The sequence below is a fragment of the Schistocerca gregaria genome, chromosome 2 (genome assembly GCF_023897955.1).
Source record: "Schistocerca gregaria isolate iqSchGreg1 chromosome 2, iqSchGreg1.2, whole genome shotgun sequence".
Lineage (NCBI taxonomy): Eukaryota > Metazoa > Arthropoda > Insecta > Orthoptera > Acrididae > Schistocerca > Schistocerca gregaria.
In genome coordinates, this window is record NC_064921.1 from 30279018 (window position 1) to 30304391 (window position 25374).

Sequence of the window (25374 nt, forward strand, 5' to 3'; positions counted from 1 at the left end):
CATTTATTCAGTATGAATCTGTTAATAAGCCGTCGATAATATTTCTTTGAATTTAAGCTACATCTGGGATACGCTTACATGTCTTGAAAGGAGTGGAGAATGTCTCTTAGGAAGAAGTCAAGCAATTTTTTATCCGATTTTTGAAATAAATATATTTTGCGTTTATTTTCGGTGGCTGTGGATGTTAGGGTACCCAGTCTCCTTACAGCGGCCTTGTTGTCACTAGCCCCTGTATCCGTTATCATGCTCACTATTTGCTCAGGACTGTTTACAGTAAAGAGGTCAAGTATGTTCTTAGCTCCTGAACTAATTGCTGACAATAACTATCAGAGATAGCATTTAGTACAGTTTAGGACCGTGTTTTATGCTTACCACAAGTATTTTCGCCAAAATACCGAGGGTAGATTGAAGTTCCACGAACTATAACTGTGTGAGTGGGGTATAGGTGAAATGAGACTCAAATTTTCTTTGAATGTTCGGCATTTGAATCGGTCAAAGGAACCAATTGTTAATTTATTCTGATTGTCAAGTATAGTCTCCACACATACTAACTCACAGGAGGAATCTATTGAATTCCACTACAATATAACCCACGTGTAACAGCAGCAAACAATTCACCACCAACTGTACTTTATCTATATTTCCTGAAAACCAACAGGTCCTTTGTGAGCATTTTGCCTCAACTTGTCTTCGGCTTTAGCAACCTTTCAGTACTTTTAACGATTTAGCTTCAGCACTTTCTATTAGTGCTTGAAGCTCTGGTTCTTTCCCATTACAGCTACGACAATGTGCGACTGTAGTACGGATTGTTCCTTTGTATTATAATTTGAGTGAAAATAAGGAGATGACATTAAGTCATCTCGCACTATACGCTCAAAATTTAAGTGTAGTAATGCAGGGACCAGAGGACTGCAAGTGAAGACTTTGCACAGTTACAATTAGCGCATCTGTATATGACCAGTATAGTGCCGTATAAATACGTATGTATTTACTAAATACCTACAACGTATGTTCAACTGACACCTATCACATTGTAATGTTTGACTTGAATATGATCTAACAGACGACAATCTAAGCAGCTAACTGGCAGGGGGTACATGTTAATATGTTAATTTTCCCGCTTGTGTCTATTCGTCCACTCATTTGGCCAGATGGAAGCGAACCAATATATTTACAATATTACTGTGATAAGTGAGACTAGCTACTAAGTGTGTTGTTGACTGCATGAAGTGGTAGCAAAATACTTTTTATCAAGATAAGATTTATGCAAAACGTTTAGTTAGAGGAATTGTGTTTCAGTCCTGGAGTGTGTGTGGTAGAATGAAAACAATAATCTATTTTCAACATAGCGAAGATACACACGATACACAAATGTGGTATGGCATCATCATAAAGAGTATTCGTGAGAGAAATCGTATTCGTCAAACACTCATGAGCTTTGTTTTAAGGAAAAATATTCTTAATTTTACTACAGACCTCAGACAGCATTCTGAACCACTCTTTTCTGCAGTTGCAGTCCAACTATTTTCAGATATAGAATGGTTGGAATCTTCTGACGTCTGATCACCACCAATCACGCGTTAACACCAACAAATGTTCATGTAGATATAGACTGTGGCCCGCAATTGCTAAAGTAGATTGATAAGGTGACCAGACGTAACACACGGTTCTACCCATAGAGAAAGCAGTTTACACAAATAGATAGTCAAAGATTTCAGCATCATCTTAATCACTGACATCGTTGAAGTGCAGAATGCTTCTTCTTGCGACGGCTACTCGGCTGGCCAGATCTGGGATTGGAGAGGTAAACAGGTCTACCCTGAACATGTCCACCGAAGAAGGGATGTTAGGTTTGAAGAAAGTGATAGGGGCAAAGCGATTGCGTGTAAGTCTCTATGTATATTCCCTCTTGCTCATGATGTGAAGCCATTTGTTCTCATAAAGAGAAATAGCTGTGCGCAGCTACCCAACAAAGCTCAATCGCAACAAGGTGGCATCCAAAACAGGGTGCTCGATATTATGCATCCGTGAAGTTCCCAAACGCCAGAACATGAACCAAATCTTAGGTGGTCGGGGAGGGGGTGGAAGGAGGGGGAGGAAGAGAGAGGGAGATGGCAGGTCACACCACGCTATTTCACTTGGGAGGTGCGCAGAAATATTCAGACGCACCCACAGCTTCAGCCACGAACCTACAGTACAGACGCAGAGACTCAGTAAGAACCATTGTTAGCGAATACTTACCAAATACCTGTTTGTAGAAAAAGTTGGAGTCAGAGAGGCTACGAAGCCTTCTCTTGAAGCCTTCTGGTTCCTGTACTGTTACACCTATATTTTGAACGTATAGTGCGAGATGATTAATTGCGATCCCCTAATGTCTACTCAAATGATAGGACAGAATTAGGAACAAACGGTATTATAGTCGTACACCGTCGTAGCTGTGTCTGTAATACAGAAAAAAAGAGTGCAGAAAGAGTTCAGGTCCTTCATGAAGCACAATTTCTTGTCACATCCAAAATCATTAATACAGGACTCCTACAAGGAAGCGTCTTAGAACCTTCATTGTTCTAGATGTACAAGAACAACTTTCTAGATGATCTTGTAGAAAGGGGTAATTAACAGAGGTAATACTAAAATCTTTCTCAATGGAGTAAACAGCAAAAGTTTGATGCTCCTTAGTTAAAGCCAAAAGTTCAGCTTTCCTTAAATGTGGTTCATTATGTGTGTGCTTTCTGGGCAGGCAGGACTATTTCAGTTTTAGCGAACTAGAGCAAGGTGGTTTACTCTCTTGCATGATGTTCTCATATGTTGCTTTATCGACAATGGGTGTACTTTTACAGATTAATCCCAGAATAATCTAGGTTTCCAAATTATTATTATTATTTTTGAGATTTTCCTGTCTGCCTCTGAATGATATTTTGAAGTTTTGCTTTTGCAGTATATACAAGAAGTCAGCCTGAAACACATTCATACATAATAATCAAAAGTTAACTGACACTTTTGCCCACTAATACCCCTTGTATACTGTTACTTTGCAAACATTTGTTTACAGTGTAGCGTCTACGAATCATCTCACTGGGCGCTCTAACTCCGATGCTTCATTTTTGCGTCAAATTGTAACGTAATGTAGCAGACCCTTTTGCGACTGTCCTCTCGTTTGCAGATGATGATTCGTTTATTCTAACACCTTTTAATACCATACCCCATACGTATGTCACCATCCAATTTTTTTTCTAACCTTGAAGTCCAGTACTGTGCGCCAACAGCTGTGAAATTTTTTCGTAGAAGCCATTTCTTTGTATTTTTATTAAAATTACAGAAATGGATACCTATTAACACATTTGCCCATACCGTGAACGAAAACGTTATTGTGGTCACTCTGCCTCTTGTTCTCTGTGGTTCATAACTCGCCATCGTACCCTTCCTTGTACGCCTGTCAGTTTCTCAACTATAACATCACGTTTCCGTCTTCCATCGTCTTCTGTGCAAGCGCTATCAGTCTTTTTTCCTGACAGTTGTCAACAGATTTAACGACGGCGAATATATTCTCCGGTATCATTTCCCACTCTCACACTGCGAGGTAACGATTAACACTACTCTCAGATGGAAAGTGGCTATATACATCTGGTCATGTGGCTTAGGGCCGGCCGCGGTGGCCGTGCGGTTCTGGCGCTGCAGTCCGGAACCGCTGGGCTGCTACGGTCGCAGTTTCGAATCCTGCCTCGGCCATGGGTGTGTGTGATGTCCTTAGGTTAGTTAAGTTTAAGTAGTTCTAAGTTCTAGGGGACTTATGACCTAAGATGTTGAGTCCCATAGTGCTCAGAGCCATTTGAACCATTTTGTGGCTTAGGCAAATCCTGCTACGATCGAACGCCCGGTACGTTTTGTCTAGCAAACATAAAATTATTTTGAAAACTGCATTCATGTTTGTTTGAAGAAACGTACTTAGTTAAGGAGTAGGCCTGCTCACCTGTATCTGCTGGTAGAGAGTCATGCACAGGCCGACCATGGTGGTGGAGAGTTGCACCAGCACCATGGTGCTCATGGCGGCCTCCAGATCACGCAGGAACCTGCAGCACATACCAGACCATGAGACTCACTTCACAGAAATAGAGTAGCTCTGATTTGTAACATGGGGCAATTTGGACCTTTTGTGTTCAAGGTCACCCACTGAGGGATTCCCACACCTCAGGGAACTGCATCTTGTAACATGTTGTGTGCCGTCGCTGCCCCCACTGCTGCTGCCTTTTGGGCATTGCAAATGAAGGTTAATGAATCGCAACAGACATACGAGGTCCTCACCTCTCCCAATATGTGGTGAGGTCACTGAAGCACTGTGCCAGCTCTGGACCAGATAATGAGGTCCCACTTCTCTGGGCTAATAGGAATCATGTTCCCCCTCCCTCCACATTTCTTGTATTATTACAATTGCATCATTATCGTCTTTCGACATTCGCTGTGAAAGGATCATCATGAAATCCAAGTCGTAGACATTGCCTTCTGGTCAGAAGAAGAAGTATAGTAACTGTCCATCCTTTAAAATTAATATCTTATTTATTAAAAAAGGAACACTCCGTCTACAGGCCACAAGTGGCCCATTGGGACCATCCGACCGCCGTGTCATCCTCAAGAAGGATGTGGATAGGAGGGGCGTGGGGTCAGGACACCATTCTCCCTGTTGTTAAGATGGTATTCTCGACTGAAGCCGCTACTATTCGGTCGAGTAGCCCCTCAATTGGCATCACGAGGCTAAGTGCACCCAGAAACATGGCAACAGCGCATGGCGGCCTGGATGGTCACCAATCCAATGTCTTATTTGTTAAACACATGCATTTTTATTTTTCCAACAGGGAAATGAATGCCTGATGTGGGACTAGTGGAAATGTTGGACCAGGACACACAGGTGTTGACTCCTTCCAGATCTATTAGATCTGCGGTTCAATTATATTCCATCACAACCGCAGCAACAGTAGCAACCAGAACTACCGCAATTCACTAAGCTCTGGTTAAGGAGTTCTAGATTACTACTGTTCGCCGTATTGTATAATGTGGTGTGTGTTAGTGGCAATACGTTTACTGAGAGAAATTAATTAAGGTTCATGGACAAAAATATAAGGTTAAACTTCGGAAGTGACCTAGACATCCTATGACCATAGCACCTCTCTTTGCACAGCGAATCTTGTTGTGAACATGTGCAATGATGTGGCTTACTTTGGTTTGAAGATTTAATTAGTACAGATGTGTATACTCATTAGCAGAAAATTGAATTATTTTTGGCTTACATTATGGCCTGTATTCATTCAAAGTCATTTTTAGACACAAAGGGTGTCCTATTAATGTTATCTCGATTTAAAAAAGTGTATTATATTCAAGAAAAGACATCAGCGAAAGTTTTAAGGTATGTGGCATTTTTTATTTATCGAAAAGTGGCTGATCTGAGTTTTGAACATTGAATATTGCCACAAGAGTTTTGGTCATTGATTTCTGAATGTTTCCCTGCGAACCTGGAGCACTAGAGTGAGTCACAGTGAACAGTTGTCACAGGGCAGCTCTGATCAGAATTGACAGCAAACCAAAGCCAACAACCATAGTTCAGAAGTACATGTCAACATTACAGGCAGAAGATGAAGAGATTGATGAAGTATATGGATACTGAATGGGGTGATTAACTACTTAAATATAGATGAAAATCTAACAGTCATGGGTGATTGAAATGTGGTTACAAGAGAATATGGACTAAGCCATAGGAAGGAGAGAGGAGAACGACGTATTAAGTTCTGCAATAAATTTCACATGGTAACAGTGAATACACTCTTCAAGAAACATGAGAGGAGGGGGTATACTTCAAAAAGGCCCAGGGAGTCAATAAGAATACACTTAGACTACATCATGGTCAGACAGAGTTACTGAATTCAGATATGGGTTTGTAAGGTGTACCCTGGAGAGATACAGACTCGGATCATAATTTAGTAATGCTGAAGAGTAGAGTGAAGCTTAAGATACTCTTATGGAAGAATTAGTGTGGAACAAAGTTGAATACTAAGGAAACGAGGAATGATGAGATGCGTCTGAAGCTCACTAACGGTGCGGATATTGAAGTAAGGAATATCACAGTAGGTATTTTACTTGAAGAGGAATGGACATCTATAAAAAGGCCAATCACAGATGTTGGACAGTCATATATAGGTGCAAGAAAGGTCACATTCATGAATCCTTGGACAGCATAAGAAATACTTAAGTTGATAGATGAAAGAAAGAAGTATAAAAATCATAGCATGTAGGCTTTCACGGCCGGCGTCTTCAGTAATTAATTAAGGAAGAAGTAATTCTACTACTGGACCACGGCCTCTTAGCCCTGAAGTTTTAATTACTGAAGTGTAAAAATGTTAAGGTAAAGACAGGAATACAGCAATATAAATGAATAGGAAGTGCAGGACATCCAAGGCAAAAGGGCTGACGGAAAAATGTGATAAAATCATAAAATTAATTATCATTGAAACAAATGTCTGAGGATATAGAAAAATCAAAACAACCTTCGGTGAAATTAAAAGCAATGGTGATAACATCAAGAGTACATTGGGAATTCCACTCTTAGGGTCAGAAGAAAGAAAGGATTGGTGGAAAGAATACATTTAAAGCCACTATGAGAAGGAGGACATAGCTGGCGACTTTACAGAAGAAGAAACTGGAGTCGATGAGGAGGACACAGAGGACCCAGCATTATAGTTGGAATTTAGCAGCGCTCTGGGAGTCTGGAGGTCAATTAAAGTGTAGGGGAGAGGCAACATTCCATCGCAATTTCCAAAATCATTGGGAGAAATGGTAACCAAACGTCTGTTCAAGTTGATGTGCAGAATCTATGTTCTGGTCATGTGCCATCAGAAAAATATCACCCACAAAATACCGGTAATAGCAATGGGCGGTACGTGCGAGAGATGGTCTGCCAATGTTTGCTTCACATACAACTTGAAACTCCGTATCTGCGTGCAGCAATCGCTCATGGATATCTCATAATGGATAAATTCCGAAACCAATTGTATGAGCAACAAAGTCACTCCTTGCCTGGTGTTTGACTTTACCATTTCGATCCAGTCAGCCTATTTGGAGAACTACTGATTATTATAATAATGGTCGCCTGTCTCCCGCACCAATTTGCCACACCTATATTAAGATAAAATTAAATTTAAAAAAAATCATCCGAACAGACTATAAACGCCCAACAGTACCGACAGGCTACCGTGTCATCCTCAGCCCACAGGCGTCACTGGATGCGGATATGGAGGGGCGTGTGGTCAGCACACTGCTTCTTGGCCGTTTTGTCAGTTCATTAGACCGGAGCCGCTACTTCTCAAACAAGTAGCTCCTCGGATTGCCTCACAAGGGCTGCGTGCACCCCGTTTGCCAACATCGGTCGGCGGAATGGATGGTTACCCATCCAAGTACTAGCCCAGCCTTACAGCGCTTAGATTCGGTGGTCTGACTGGAACCGGGGTTACCACGGCAGCGAGGACGTGATCGAAATTAGTACACTCTCGAAAATTTGAATCCCTGGGGCCGATACATTACCAGTATCAATGTCGACAACAGGCAAAAATGGTCGAAATTCTCCATTCCTGGAATGAATGCAATATATACATATGTACATAATTAACTTTGAACGGAACCCTCAGTGTGCAAAATGTCTTAAACCTAGCTGGAGGGTTACACGGTTTGTTGCAGACGCACTATAGTGGACATGCCGGCCACTGTGATATATATATATATATTGCGATTTTAAGAAAACTATTCAGTGAAAAAAATTGATTCCTTTACAACTTACACCCTCAGTAAAGGACTGAAATTCATTTCGTTATTCGTGTCTGCCACCGTGCTACATCCAATAAAGTAAAGCATTGCTATTTTTTACGATTTTTGCAGAGGTAAGAACATATTGTGTAGAACTTGTGTATGATTTGCTTTAAGTCATTGATTGCTATGTACGAAATGTAGCTAACACATCGAAATTGTACTTAAAACTTAGAGCAAACAAATATATAACATTGTTCTCCAGGTATTGGTTTTTACACGCCCCAGTCACGTTAGTGTGACCACCACCTCTGTTCACCGCCAATGACAATTCACAGACGGCAGTTGGCAGCACTGGCAGTGCGGGGGGGGGGGGGGTACATACAGTGTGTTCGGAGGGAGGGAGGTGTTATGTGCAAAACACGGAAAATCGGAACCGGAGCAATCGACTTAACTTTCAAAAGGGAATTACCATTGGCTTTCGGGACAAGGGTGGAAGCATTTCCAAAATAGCTAAGTTTGTAAATTATTTGTGTGCCACTGTCCTTAAAGTATACAATGCACGGCAAAATAGCACTACCCAACATCAACGCCGAGGCAACTGTGGTGTACCATGGGTGAGATGGAGATTTGCATGGGTGAATAGAGCTGTAACTGTTGAGCAACTGACTACCCAGATAAACCAAGGGGCTACCTATAGTGTCTCCTCAACGACTGTTCAGCGAGAGCCTCTTCGTTATGGGCCTTCTCAGCGGGTGCCTGGTTCTTGCACCCACGACGACTCGAATTTTCTCCGTCAGACAAATGGCTAATGGCATGTAACACATGAAACATTCAAAACAGACACCCTACAAACAGGAGAGAGCATTGGAGCCTGGGAAGTGTTTTGGTGGCAGTCTCTCGGTGATCTCGTCATTCTGGAAGGCACGAAGAATATAGGCAATACGTATATCCCCATGGGGACCATGTCCACATATTTATTTGTAGTTTATCATTGCTCAGCATGATGGCATCTACCAGCAGGACAATGCAACATGTCACGTACCTCGCAGCGTACGTGCGTGGTTCGAAGAGCATTATACTTTCCTGGTCATCAAACTTCACGCATTAAAACCCAATCGAGAATCTGAGGAACCATTTCAATCAGGCTATTTAGTCATGGATTATTAGCCGAGAATCCCAGTGCAGATATTCATTGTACTGGAGTCGGTATGTCTCCATATTTCTGTCTGTGCCTTCCAGACCCTGTTTGACTACCTGCACGTCTTGCACTGAAAAACGGTTATTCAGGCTTTTGACAGGTGGTCAGGTTAATACACCTGGAGAGTGCTTGTCTATGGGAGGGTTGCGCGCATTGTGCTTAGTTTTCTGTCCATGTGACATGTGCATCTTGTTGTGGTAACACCCATCATATTTCATAAACGGTTCAAGCTATCAAAACGAATTTTCTGCAGACGATAGCACACAAAGAGGTGCGTTTATTGATTAATATTCGAAACTTTTTTATCTATCGGGATATAGATTAACTATGATTTTTTTCGTTGGAACGATGTCATTCTTTTAGCAGCTTTTAATATCTCATCAAAGAGAATATCGTGATTACACACATTAATATTTACGGTATTCTATTTTGGGATACTTAGACTTAATCGTTATCTGTTTGTTATTATTTCATAATAAAGACATAAACGCTATATAACTAAATGTTTTAATTATTTCAATTTCCATCGAGAACTTTTCCTTATTCACAACCTTTAGAATGCATTATAGCTACATGTAATGATATGAGATTGCCAATTAGCTTCACCACCAATGGGCCTTGTATGGAGGGTCTCACTCTACTTTTGTTTCTTTTATCCTGTGATGCCGATTACCAGGTGTAATTGCCTGCCACCATCTTCATCATTTCTTTCTTTCTTTTTACAATCGCAATGGCGTGCCATTTTCAAAAACGAGAATGAAATAGCAACATAAACAGGATCACAGCAGGAAATACATACAAACTGTATGATGGAAAGCTGCTGAGCAGTCAGTGCAAAAATGGGACTACCTGGCTACTGTACCTTCCTGCTAAGTACTTCATGCGGTAACCGACACAGGTATCCAAGTGGCCGCCGTGCTAACATGTTCAGGGTATACTGGTGGAGCGCGTGTACACCTCTACAGGGTGTTTCACTAAGAGCGTGCAAAAATTAACAGGACTTGGAGGATGCCCCTCTGAACAGTTTGAGGTAGGAAACCTAGGGTAGGAAAAGCCATCTTAATAGGAATAAAATCGCATTACTGTGTAAGTTTTTATCTACATTTGGCAACTGTAAATACCATCATTGACACAATGAAAGTATCATTTGTACTGCATCTTACAAAATGGACTAAAACTGACCGCCATCAACCTCAATGCAGTCGCGACGTCGGCGAACAAGATCCTGACGCACCCTGACAAATATCCCTGGTGTGTTACGAATCACATCATGGGCAGCTACACTTCTGGAAACTAATTTCATTTCCGTATCTACTGGCGACTCATACAAAAGTGACTTCAGATATCGCCATAGGAAATAATCGAGGGGATTCAGGTCAGGTGACCTCGCAGGCCATTGAATAGGACCTCCGCTTCCAATCCAGCAACCAGGAAATACCGTACCGGTACTGCTCCACCGTACTGTACTGTACGTTTCTGACTAGCACTGAGTAATGAGTGGGCCTGTCGCTGAATCACAGCACGTTCTGCCATGGAACAATGTAAATACGGTGCAACAGAGCCACCTTATGGGCAAGTAAAGTAAACAAAACCTGCAGCATGACTTCCTGGCAGTCAGACTCGTCCTCCTTGTCTCCTTACAGGAAGTAAAGAATCTACATGTAAAAAAAAGCACAGTGCGTGTAAACTTGTTCACATGTTAGTTGTAAATAAGCTGGAAAACAGTAATGCCAGACAAAGCGGTAAACAAGTATAATTCCATATCTGCTTAGCTGGCTTCTCCGATCCTAGATTCCCTACCTCTAATTGTTCAGTGGAATATTCTCTATATCCTTTTACATTTCTGCACGCTCTCACGGAAACACTCTGTAGAGTACCTAACGGAAGCATCAAAGGGGTAAAGTAAATTTTTCCAGAGCAGGCGGGGACAGCAGCAGCGGCGCGTGTCAACACGTCCAGAGCAGTTCGATCAATACATCGCGAAAACAATAACGTAAATAAAAGAAACGTTCAAGAGTGGCATATAAATTCCGGATGAAAGGACATTAATGTTTAGATTTTCCGATGACTTTGGTATCCTCTGTGAAAGTGAAGAATTACAGGATATGTTGAATGGAATGAACACCTAATTGGTACAGAAAATAGATTCTGTGCAGATATGAAAATGACAAAAGTATTGATAAGAAGCAGAAATTAAAAGAGTGAGAAACTTAACATCCAAACTGGTGGGCAAAAAGTAGACAACGTTAATCATTCTGTTCCCTTTTAAACAAAATAATGCATGTAGAAGAAATACGCCCACCACAGCGACCTGGTAGCAATCAATTGGTCCTACAACAATTTAGAAAACTAGAAGAAGAACAAGAATGAATGAATGAATGAACGAATCACTACTTCCTGATAGAATACGTAAATTTATTGTTGGTACAGGAAGACCTATGTTGTTACATCATTGCTAACACACACGGAGAGGTCCGCTTCAAGCATGTATAAATAAATTTTAAAAACATTATTTCAGAGCAGTATCAACTATTACAGGAGACTGTCCACGCCGTTGATGGAGCAACCTACCAGATATTCAGTGAAAACAGTGATATCCTACCAATTGAACGAGTAAAGCCTAACAGTGTATTCATATTTGACAATATTGCAGTGGAAAATCAGGACGGAATACGGAACTATTTGCGTTTCAACCACCGTATGAGGGTTGACATCTGCTATTTGAGAATGACATATTCCAGGAACACAAAGCAACTATTAAGCGATAGTGCAAAATTTACGATCGTTTTCATCCAGGACAATTTCAAAATTTAAGCAAGAAACTGGAGCCTTAAAAGCTCAATTGAAAATGTCAACGAAACTCTGAAATGTCATACCATAGAAATGCAAACGGTGTGAAATGCTATGGACAGTGTAATTCTAAAGGACCATTAAACTGAAAACGATGTTAGAAGATATAAAAAAAGCGTGGATAAAACGCATGTTTGACCATCAGCTGCTTTTATTTTAAAACCAAATATCGACCGGTTTCAGTCATGACTATCTTCACGGGTAAGAATTAAAAAGGTTTAAGCTATATCATTACATTTGTCATTACTTAAATAATGGTAGAGCATGTCATAAATATCAATGTAAGCCACACGACTTTTAGAAGCAAACAAACGAATACCAAGTGTCCACAAAGTAGTACTGCTCAAGATGAAAGCACTGAAACCCTTCTGAGGTGAATAAGTGTAGTAAATAAAAAGCGTGTGTCGATAAAAATTCTACACCAAGATCACAAATTTTATTGATTGATTATTGGTTTCAGCTCGTTGACTATCCAACTTCAGATCAATTTACAATGTTGTTCAGTGTGTGACAATCATTACTCATAGTCGTGTTCTTAGAGCTAAGTCGCCTGAAAATGAAAAACAGTAGTTGATTATGTAAACTGACAACGTTAAACACTAATCAAATATTGTTACGGTGGCCATACTGCCACACATGTGTGTAAATACTAAGGTTGATGTGACTAAGAAAATCCTCCATAAGCTTTACATGTTGCGTTATTTATGGTTACAAAATCTATTTGTAAATGGTTTCTGTATTGTGAAGATACAGAAATTGTATAAACACGGGCGTTGGAACCATTAATAATGTACCCACGCATTGCTAGGCTAAAATGACAATATAATAGTTATCTCCCTGTCCAACCATAACGTTTGTGGCTACGTGACCTATGGAAGTTTGAATCATCCTTGATATATCCTTGGATATCGAAAGTGGTTGTGGTGGCCGCATACGATAACTGCGAAATACAGGTTCGAGTACTGCTCCGACATAAATTTTCATGTGTTGCAAACAGCTCACATAAATGCATAGTCACAGAATGTGAAGCTGCGTACTATCATGATATCTGTTTAGCGCGCATCAGCATGTCAACAAGATGCAAAGTCATTAGCCACACTGGGCCATTTATCAGAAAATACACCTGATAAATTTTTAACAGTTGTAACAAAGATGAGTTTTACTCTAAAATGTTCAGACAAGTAACAGAAAGTGTTAAACAGCTCTCATGCACACAGATGAAGGCATAACAGGAGAAGAAGATGTAGAAGAAAGAGAAGAAGAAAGAGAAGAAGGAGAAGAAAAAGACATACTATTACAGCGTTAGCCAGATAGCTGGTCCAGCCGTATAAGCTGACAAGGCATCCCACGTGGTTAACAAAATACGTAATACAGGTTGGGAGAAGGAGTTTGAACGAAAACCTGGTTCATTGAACTAAGGTTTTTAAAAGCCTCGAACACCTGCAGTATACATAGAAACATATGCTGAAATATTACTTTTGACTAATGCACATGGCAAGTGAGATAACACGCCATATAGGTCAAATAAAATGCCCAAATAGAAGTAAATTCATTAATATTAGTGGCCCGGTTTATAGGGTGAACACGGCGCAGGTGGCAGTAGTAACATTCGGCATAAAAGACTAAACAATATAGCTCCAGAGTATATATACTATGATAAAACAGACTGAAACTAAACAGTAGAACGGCTATAATTGTTTACAGCAACATCTACTGCACTGAATACTTCTCACATAAATGAAATTATATCAGCCATTTTAGAGCTTCGAGAAAGTCGCATCATGGAATAATAATTATGGAGACGGTATCCCACGAACTTCACAAGTCAGCAAGGAAGTGCGTCATAATACGAGGTTTATACGGTTTATGGTAAGCAAATCGTGCCAACATGAGGCGAAAAGACAACCTTTATAGGCAACAACTGTTGACCTAGAAGAAAGCTGAAAAATGGTTTAACTCACATTGATAAGGAGAAGGCTTACGAAAATCATGATTTAGAGTATGTTGAAAATCAAGGTTTGGCAGATTTGCCGATCGAATTGTAGCTGATAAGGCCAAGCATTTACGTCAGACAAGAGACACGGGCATAGGACAGAATACTGTGTCATGCAAATCTGATAAAGCAATGTAGGCTAAATTTAAACTGGGTACTGGGACACACTTCTAACATGTTATTAATGCACTTCATCATAGACTGAAGATGCAGAAGAAAAGGCTTGTAGGAAGTTTAAATAATTGTACCTAGTCAGTGGTGGGAGTGTACAAAAGTGCCTTGAAGCTCAAAGGAGTAAGAAGACGACTTGTTAAAACACTTAAAGTTGTGCCAGTGCCTAAGACATGGGTGGAATTATCCCATTTCTAATTCCAGGGCTTGCAGGGCTATCAGCCATTGGTTCTTCAGCAGGCAGTGCAGCGACCTTAGTCCGAACAGTGTAAACAAACAAAACGAATAGCAGCAGAGACTAAACAGCATAACGCAGTCATTGGGAAAGACTGTATTTCAAACAAAGCAAGAAAGGATTCGGACTGTTCAAAAAAGACCGCTTACAAACCTGGTTAAATTCATCAATAAACACAAAATTCCAAGATTTCATGGAGTATTTGTGCGGAAAACGTTGCGAAAGATGATGTGGAAATCCAAAGAATGTGCCGGCCGGTATGGCCATTCGGTTCTAGGCTCTTCAGTCTGGAACAGCGTTACCCCCTACGGCCGCTGGTTCGAATCCTGCCTCGGGATGGATGTGTGTGATGTCCTTAGGTTAGTTAGATTTAAGTAGTTCTAAGTTCTAGGGGACTGCTGACCACAGATGTTAAGTCCCATAGTGCTCAGAGCCGTTTGAAGAATGTGGGACTATTAATTTAGATTTTGCAGGAGGAACGAAGGAATGTGTACTAACTTGACTCATACGAGGACTTAAGAATAATGCCTTTGCTTCACCAACAATCACGTGTTGTACAATTTTTGGAGCCACTAAGACTTTGACGTCTGCGGACATCTGTGTCTCATGTTCCCTTCTGACTACTGCAGAAAAACAGGCAGCGCGGACACCAGTTCGTCAGTTGATGTTTGGATGTGATGTGCACTCTAACATTAAAAGACAAATCGTTGGTATTAAGTGTGAATTTTGCCAAGGGATCAAAGCAAAGTTGTGTAGAATATTGCATTCATCGATCTGTGTACATAATTCAGCATTCCTAATTACATCAAGGTGAACAGTTTACTACACCTGGAAGCTGATGTAACAGTTATGTTGTGTAAGCGCCCCATAGCTCATATAATTCTGACGATCGAATTGCATTTATAAAACGATATGTAAAAGAGTTTGAGTTATATTCAACCGTTAATATGTTTAAAACAGAGATAAAGGCGATAAAATAGACAACAGACTTCAACAGGGAAAATTCAATAGCACCATTAGTGGTATTCTCATGGAGTAAAATGTTGGAGAACAATACTGATAAAATATACAAGTTGGATCAAGTTGCGGACATACTATCAGCCAGCGTGATCCGTGTCTAGTGTAGTACCACAATGAATTCGTATATCAATGATCAATTAATTCATACAATCTACAGATTTTTCCTACATTAGCACCGGGATATTAAGTCGTTCAGGTACCGAGCAACCCAGTACACTTCCCACTGACTGTTCAGACATTAGACCATCTCGATTTGAGCATTGTGGATGAGGACGGGAATCGAGTCGATTATTGAGGAACCCGCGTCCGGCCATCCTGATTTAGGTTTTCCGTGATTTCCCTAAACGGCTACAGGTAAATGCCGGGATGGGCACGGACGACTTCCTTCCCCATCGTTCCCTAATCCGATGTGACTGATGTCCTCGCTGTTTGGTCCCCTCCCGCGAATTAACCAACGAAAATCTACGTTTTTTGATGGGAGGAAATCTTGGTTTGTCTTCACCTGAAGCAGCAGCACCATGGGCATCAGCTATAAAACCAATGTATACAGCCGTCGGTAGAATGAACGACAATGTGTTAATACGGGAGAATTGCAAATATAATTGAAATCAAACAGTGATATCACTCAGTATAACAGTCCCTGTTCAGTATAATGAGTGGATCACTTGCCAAGAATGCTTCTCCTACGATCCTTTTGCTTACGTAAAATTTAATAACAATGATGAGATAAGGATTCTCATTCAACACCAAGGTAACATAAGAATTCCATGCAACCGTTTCCCAGTCTCCTATACTTGGGACTAACATTTATTAAGAATGGAAGTCTACATAATTAGTTGCCTTCCTATTTCAGTAAGTAGGATATGTAATTAATGGCATCAAGGTTTATCATACAAGAAATGTTGGGATCACATCGACCCTGAAAACATACATTTCCACATCAAATTTCCTAGTCATCTTAAAATGTGAATGGTCCACAAAGGTAATCACTTCAGTTTGTGTGTCCTGCTCAAAATATTTGTGGGAGTCTTTGAGGATAATAGACTTTTCATCACGAACGCTAAACAACAACAAATTCTGATTCAAAGTGTGGTGGATCATGATACATACATTCAAGGGCACAAGGAGAGGAAAAATTTGTGTATGGTATATCGGTGAGCGAAATACCCCAAATTTCAATAGCAGACATGGAGTGTCTGAAATTTATACATCTACTGAATTCAGATAGTCAACTGCCATGAAGTTTCTGTTCTTGGGAGCTGTATGAGGATTCAGTTCTACTGGTAACACCCAGACAGACATGGACAAGAGTAGTTCAACTAAAAATGCATCACTTCATTATTCTGAGACTGGAAACATACAGAAGGGGAAATGGGACAAAAGTATTCCAGCATATTTGACAATTTGTCTCACCACCGCCAGAGTGCACATCAATTCAGTATTTTACCAATATGATAATCTACAGCTTGACAGCGATGATAAAAATATCGGTCTACTGTATGACATGTATGCAATGTTCCACTATTCTTACTATGAAGACGATGAATTTGGATACATGCTCACCCCACAGCAATTTAAAGAATTAGCGCCCATCATCATGATTGATTATTCAAAGGAAAACGAAACTGTGATTCTTGGACTGATAGATATTTCCTTTTAATTTTGAATCATAAGCCAATTTCCCCTCAAACACTGTAGCACACACATTCCTCTTGCATGACCATGTGATAAATTATGATCTAGTAACTGGGATTAAACAGCTACCTGCAGAAATTTAGAGTTACTGCTTCACAATGACACCTGAGAGTGTGAACATCATCGTAGACGTGCAGGACTTCTGTGATTCATGTCCACAATTCGTAGTTGAGGATATTCCATTCGTCGATTCTGCCAACGCTGGACGTATATTAACTGCTTTTTCTAAAATTGTTGTTTCACTTCAACCTTTTATAACAGTAACATGCTCCAAGACTCAAAAAACTATGGTGAGCTTATTGCACTTCCACCATGAGCAACAGTGCGCCTATAATGGACCGATCTACGAAGATATGGCTTTGAAAGTTTGATCACACCGGAATCATCGTTCACATTAAAGGCTGTGAGGCGATCTCCAGGATTCATGAGATCTTCAAGAATCTCAAAACTCACGCAAATGCATGTAAAATAGGCAGAAATGGTTTTATATGTGCTTGAGATAAACACTTTTAAGTTGAGTTACCAATAAACGATATTTCCTTTTTAAAGCTTTCAGTTTCTTCAGTTCCTCCACCACTTACGAGTACGGGCTTCAGGTAAGGTTTTATCACATGATGCAGTTCATCAAGGATGGGAGATACAATGTTTGATGCCTTCTATACAACACTGGACCTGGAAACAGTAAACTACGGCTTGTTCCCGTGACCCTATCTGAGCCGCCCTGTTTGTAGAAAAATCGCTGTAATTTAATACGTGAAAAATGGTTCAAATGGCTCTGAGCACTATGGGATTTGCCATCTGAGGTCATCAGTCCCCTAGAACTTAGAACTATTTAAACTTAACTAACCTATCGACATCACACACATCCATGCCCGAGGCAGGATTCGAACCTGCGACCGTAGTAGTCGCGCGGCTGCGGACTGAAGCGCTTAGAGCCACAGCGGCCGGCCTTTATCACGTGAACCAAGCTACAAAGATCATGTGGAAAGCATATTGTCGTCATGACCGCATTTTTATATTGATGGAAACGCGCCCTTCATCTGAGTGGGCCGCTCACAGACACAACGACCACAGGGTCAAGGGGACAGGAAGCCTGTTTCCTATTGGCCCCAGATGGGGGGGGGGGGGGGAGGGGGGAAGGGAGGGAGCGTTGATCACGTCTTGAATCTTTATCGGGACCAAAACTCTCACTTCGTGTGGTGACCTCACCACGTGACAGACAGAGAGTTCATTTCCTATCCCAGAACCGGTACAGTGGTGTGATTACCTCGATTTAGACCCTCGTACTGACACAATGGAAGGCTTGCAGAGGCAGGATCCTGCTGGTTATAAAAAAGAGGCATCTTGCTGCGAGGCGCGTGGGTATAAGTGCGTTAAAATAGCATCTGAAAAGATGAAATGGAGTGCCATGAAGCAGGAGCTGGAACATGTCCTGAATATGAAGCAGATGGAGCTACACCATCATCCTTAATGCATGAGAGTGAATTAGAAAACCTTTTGGACCTGACTGGTGTTTCATAGGGTGGTGGTTGGCTTCCAGAACCATTAAAAGACGAATTTTGTGAACATAGGTTCAAGAGTGGGATTAAAATTCAAGATAAAATGATATCAATGATACGATTCGCTGATAACATTGCTATCCTGAGTGAAAGTGAGGAAGAATTACATGATCTGATGAATGGAATGGTCTAATGAGATCAGAATAAAGATCTAGAGTAAATCGAAGAAAGACGAAAGTAGTGAGAAGTAGCAGAAATGAGAACAGCGAGAAACTTAACATCACGATTGATGGTTCAAATGGCTCTGAGCACTATGGGACTCAACTGCTGTGGTCATTAGTCCCCTAGAACTTAGAACTACTTGAACCTAACTAACCTAAGGACATCACACACATCCATGCCCGAGGCAGGATTCGAACCTGCGACCGTAGCAGTCACACGGTTCCGGACTGTGCGCCTAGAACCGCGAGACCACCGCGGCCGGCACGATTGATGGTCACGAAGCAGATGAGGTTAAGGAATTCTACTACATAGGTAACCCCTGACGGACGGAGCAAGGAGAAAATAACAAGAAGAATAGCACTGGCAAAAAGGGCATTCCAGGAGAAGTGTCCTAGTATCAAACATAGGCCTTAATTTGAGGGAGAAATTTCTGAGAATACACGTTTGGAGCACTGCGTTGTATGGTAGTGAAACATGGACTGTTGGATAACCAGAACAGAAGAGATTGGAAGTATTTGAGATGTGGTGCTACAGACGAATGTTGAAAATCAGGTGGACTGATGACGTAAGGAAAGTGGAGGTTCTGTGCAGAATCGGAGAGGAAAGGAACATGTGCTAAACACTGACAAGGAGGAGGATGAGAGGACATCTTTTAAGAAATCTGGGAATGGCTTCCATGGTACTAAAAGGAGCTCTAGAGGGCAACAACAGTAGAGGAAGACAGAGATTGGAATACACCCAGCAAGTAATTGAGGATGTAGGTTGAAAGTGCAACTCTGAGATGAGGAGGTTGGCTCAGGAGAGGATTTTGTGGAGGGCCGCATCAAACCACTTGGAACACTGATGACCCTCCCAAAAACAATACACATGGGTATCTGCACATCTGTTCTACTGCCCATTTGTATGTCATGCACAGTGACTTGGCACTATGTATGGAGCGCTTAGTGCCACGTATTGGTCTATCCCCAAGCTGAGGAATATGCAGGGAGATAAAGAGGTTTCATGCACTACAGCAGCGTCCAACAGTGCCTCGGTTTGTGGGTAAAACTAGTTACCCACCTGCGCCATCTCCTTCAAACCGTCACGTTGGTTAAAGGAGTATAGATGTCAATACCAAAACGACGGTTCTCGCGATGTACGACTTAGAAAAGGATTTTAAAGTTAATGAACATATCCATTTTGGAAAACTTTGTAACATTTGAGAAAGTGTCGAAAAATTCATTTAGCTTACCGTTGAGGTGGGAGTTATGAGGCCTAGGGATTACATCAACAAGTCAAATGTTGAGCTGGCCGCTAGATTCGATCAAGGACGGCTAAGGTTTTGGTACCCTTCACGAAACTTGTCAGTGTCGGTTTCGATATACGGAACCTTTCCAAACTCAACATGTACCACATGTACTATGAGTCTGCAGGACTAAATTTCAATGATCCAAAGTTACTTTATATAGATCCGAACAGTTACATCTGTTGCGTGAAATGCTGCCATCGACATGAAGTAATAACGTACAATCATGATGCATTCGAAATGTTGATATATGGCTTATAATGCTTATGGTATTACACCTAAAAGAAAAAAAAGAACAAAAGGTTATCATCCTGATGAAAAACGAGGCGAATGGGTGGTGGATAGCGGAATTTGTGGTGCTCAGATCGCAAATGTACGCATACCGTACAGATACAGGCGACAACCGAAGACTGGCCAAGTTTGCATCATGCGGCCTCAGTGGCTCTAACAGTCGTTGCTCCATGGTGTTGATGGTGCTCCACCTCGGCCTACACATTAGATGTGTCAACTAGTCTTTCCATCGTGAGGCCGTGTGGAGCATATTTTAATGCAGCTGAAACTGATCTGTCGTGCCATAATGCCAAATGGTTCACCTGTGATGGCGGGACAGGCACCCTCCCATTCTCCCACTCTTCAGATAGTTGACGAAGAGTGGACGTATATACCGGGTGTCTCTCCTAAGAGACGTCAAGCGCGTTTCCTCTGATGACTCGGCAGTTATTGGCAGTTTCGTTCTTGCATTGTGTAGGTACAGTCAGCCGAAAAAACTCCTGCACCTCATGTCTTTCATGCGACAGCCAGTGCCAAAACAAAGCTTCAGTTTATTTCCCAATATAAACAAAATGATTTTTAAATCAGGATTTGAAATGCCCATTCAACAGAGCATCCCAAATTAGTCCGATGTTCGATTTATCGATATGTATTAACAGGTTCAAAAACGTATGTAAATAACCAATGGGAAACGTAGTAGTATATAGATTCTTCTTCACTAATAGTATTTTTATATGTATATAAGCTTTCTATTACAGTAAAAAAATAATCGTATTAGCAAAGTAATCCTGTAAAAATGGTGCGAAACAATTGCTGTTACTAAACCAGAATTTTGTCAAAAGCCTCTTATTATTTACAAAGGAAAAAACGGGAATCCCATCAATACTGGATACAAAGCGCAAACACCGAATTGCGCTGGAGAACAAATGAGGATGGGAAGGAATGGCCGTGACCTCGGTTCTGGTTCCCGAGCCGGCAGACCGAACTGGTCACCTTCATTCGCAATTGCCCAAGAGATGGCTATGGCGACGGCGGAATGTCAAAGGTACGCAATTCCCCGAGATACGTACTTCCTCACCGGGAGAGTGTAACCTTGACGAAAACAAGGCCTATTGTCTTATGATACTGGAAGTGACCTCCAAACTGGGCCCAAGCCTGCACTAAAAATCAATGATATCTCGCACCACATATCAGTGACATTTTAAATCTTCCGTAGAAGCTGAGCTACGTATCAGTGACCTGGAAATCTTGGGTGGAACCTGCACTGCTACACTACTAACAGTTGCGTGCATTTGGTTCAAAGTTTGAATTGGCTAAACTCGGAGTCTGCACTCTGGATGCTGAAAAAACCTGGTTCAACGTTTGAAGTCCTTTCAAACAGAGGCCGACACTTATTTATTTTTATTAACTGTAACGAAAAGGAAATCATTTATGGAATGATGAGTTAACATCAATAAATTAATTAGCTGTAAATGGTATCACTGAAAGGCAAAGACAAGCGATTTAAACTTTAAAAGAAAAGAAAGTAGCATTTTCTGAACAATGCTACGAACATGAAGCAATAGTTGAGACTGGGATGACACAGGGTTGTAGCCTATCCCTGATGTTATTCAGTCTGTACACTGAAGCAGCTGTCGCAGAAACCTAGGAGAGAGCTGGAAATGGGACTAAGGTTCAGGGAGAAAAAAATAAATAAATAAAAACTGAGATTTACAAATGACATCGAAAATCCGTTAGAGTTTTATAAATACTAAAAACCAGCGACAGCCTATATCCTAACCTGATAATACAAAAAAAGTAGCACATAAACAAGGCAGAAACAGAATGAAAACAGGTTAAAAACGACTACACTATAGCATACAATGGCACACTATTTAACACATGAGAGGAGCTAGAGAGAAAATACAACCCAAACAGATAAAAAGTATCCGAAAGACACACACGAGGGACTAGACAGGCAACAGTAAAAAAAATATTGTGTTTTGTGAAATGAGATGGTATAGCCTTAGAGTGAAGTTCCTCAAAAACATGCATAGCGTATTTGTGTGCCTTTCCACAGCAGAGGAGCGTGCAGACGAGGACGGTTATTCGAAAAATAATAAAAGTAATCGTTTAATGCAGCCGTGAAAGTTTTTCCGTATCCAAACTACGTTTATCGATAATAAGTTGAACTGGTAATTCCTCACCCAGACTCACAGTAACATCATTTAGTTGCAGACGTCAAGCTACCAGTATAAAGTACCGTAAAGAGGGCCCTACAAAACCTAACAATGTAGAAAAATACGGTAGTAACCACGATGGACATAAACCATTTTAGGAGTTATTTCGTCAGAATAATTATTGCTTAAAACATGTTCGTATTTTACAGAACTGATTATGGCACGGTGGTGCTAAAATATGACTGGACATTTATATATAATAGTTCTTTGCGTAGCATACGGACAGGTATCCCAGTAATTTAATATCGAAACACGGATACTACCATAGTTCCAAAATCATACGAAGACTAATTGTGACAGAAGTAGTAAATATTCTGATCAAAATAACTGATGATGCGCGACGTAGAGTGGATACAAAATTCAGACTGGCAACTCCATGGAAAGCCTTTCTGAAGAAAGAAATTTGTGAACATCGAATCTAAATTTAAAATTTAGCAAGTCTATTCTGTAGGTATTTATCTGCAGTGTAGATCCTAAAGTGTAACGTGGGTGATGAGCAGTTCAGACGAGTAGAGAGTTGATTTTGAAATGCGGTGCAAAAAAGAGTGCTGAAGATTAGATGCATTTTTTGGAGTATGAGGAGGTACTTAAACTACAGAAAAGAGAATTTCATACACAGTCTGAAAAATGAAGGATAGGTTTAAAAACATCTATTGTGACATCATGTAATAGTCAATTTGATTATGGAGGGAAACGTGGAGGGAAAATATATAGAGGGTGACCAAGGCTCAAACACAGTAAGCAGGTTAAAATGAATGTAGGGTATAGGAGTTACTCGGAAATGAAGTGACTTGTACAAGCGTGGATGGATAAATGCATAAATCATTCTTCGAACTTAAGGTTACAAAAACAATCATTTTATATGAGCAAATTTATTAATCATAAAGTGTTATATTAATGGGAGCCAGGGACACTTAACGTACGGTAACAAATTAAAAAAGAAAATAATATTCAGTGAATAATAAACAGACATGAACTGTGTGACAAGCACTCTTCGCTTTAATTTCTAACAAAAAGAAAACTAAGGAGACCACACTCTGCCTATCTAACCCATCTTAATTTAGGCAAGTATTTGATCCGAAACTTCGTGGCAGGTTAAAACTGTGTGAGATCCGAACTCGAGACCTTGTAATGTCTCTTGTAGAGGTCTCTCCGCGATATTTTCAGAAATTTTATAAATTATATAACTCAGTACATATCTCGAAATATCTCTTCTTATCATACCGATTATCAATGCAAAGAACTTTCAAGCCCCATTATTCCTTGGAGCGTCCATTTACTCCATGGAATAGCTTCTCTGCTATCTATGTTTTCTCTTATGAAAAGAATGAAGGAATTCCTGCCGATTATTCGTGAAAGAAGAAGGATATATACGTATGTATTCTTGAGCTAGTCGCCATCTTGATGAGATTCTGTATGAGAAGGAATTTAATACATGAACTAAACTAAAGTAAGTGTGTTCGCGTATTATTTAACTGATTATTATTGACAGTGTCTGCTTACTACGCTGTGTTGCACGGGATCAGTGGGGAACGTCTGATTTACATTGGACGAACCTGCCGTTTTGTATGCTCAAGATATCCAGTTACTTCAAATAAATAGGCTAACACGGTCTTACCAGCAGATCTCCGGTCTTCCCCATGTGATCACCGCAAGTTAATAATTATTACAAATGTTTTCAGGAGATCGACTGACAATTTTCGTCGCACCGAGACTTCGAAATTGCTTCACTACCCTTATGGAATTTGAGTTAAGCTCAATTTAATCAGGATAGAACAGTATTGAACTGTGTGAATGTGATAAGCCTGCTTTGTGAATGAAAATTCCCTTAACATGCGCATGTTTTTACTATCCTGATCAGTGAAGCTAAATCAGCCCGGTGTGAGAGAGGTTTTTAAATTTTAGATTCCACAAAAAATATTACATTTGGCTTCGCTGTGACAGGACACATTTTTTAGCAATACGTAAACATTGTGTGAATTTTATGTTGCATGTGCACGAGAGAAAAGAAGACGAGGCCTGTTCCAGAAGTCACAATTTCGCCACAACCTACGAGAACGTCGTTCAGGCCAGACAATATACAATTAAATTTTTGTAGATAGAAATTTAGAATAACTATTTAATTGTCTAACGGTTTGAATCAGATTGATTGAGTGACTGTTGGGTTGAACTTTAGATAGGAAGTGTTTATTATAAATGAGTATTATGCAAAGTTTAGGTCAGTGACATTATTAACTCAGATGCGAGTGACTTTATATATTTGTTGTTCTGTGTATTAATGGTTCTTACTAGGGCGGCTTATAAAATGGCAATGCAACAGCAGAGCGAATCACAACAGCTCTCAGCTGTTTCTGAGGTTAGTGAAACATTAGACGCTAGCTTAACTGAATGTAGTGCCTAGCGGCAGCTTTAGTCAGGCCCCACAATAAAGCTTAAGTGTTTCGATGTCATCTGAGCAGGACGAAATAAACCCATTGACTGTAATCTTGCAGCAGTTAACACTGTTAGTAAAAAATGTAACAGACTTAACTAAAGCGCAAATAGAGACTAAAAGGAAATTGAATGAACAATTAGCAGCCAATCAAGTGAAAGTCCAGGAGCAATTAGAAGCTAATCAAGCGGAATTAAATAATAAATTAGTAGAGAATTTTCAGAAGCTTGATGATAAATTAAATAAAACTGCGGAAGAATTGAAAATTCAGAATGAAAAGAGAGAATTAAAATTAGCTGCTCGAATTGAGCAAGTCACTCAGCAGTGTAATGAAAATGTGAAGAAGTTACGCCTAGAGCTAACCGAGTCAGTTGCTGCTGAGCTTGATACTATCAAAGAGCAGGTCGAGTCAATCGCACAGATAGTTCAAGCACAAGAACAGATGCAATGTTCTATGGCGGTAATTCCAGTATTAGTTGAAGTTCAAGATGAATTAAAGCA

The 25374-nt window shown here is 40.5% G+C and overlaps 1 protein-coding gene across 1 annotated transcript in view; it reads right to left on the reverse strand.

Annotated features, from left to right (window-relative positions):
• The window catches only part of LOC126335623 (odorant receptor Or2-like), a 120755-nt gene that overhangs the window by 48456 nt on the left and 46925 nt on the right, over nt 1–25374 (reverse strand). Inside the window, exon 5 of the mRNA XM_049999077.1 lies at nt 3968–4067. Coding sequence (XP_049855034.1) covers nt 3968–4067 — 100 coding nt within the window. The remainder of the gene's footprint in view (nt 1–3967; nt 4068–25374) is intronic.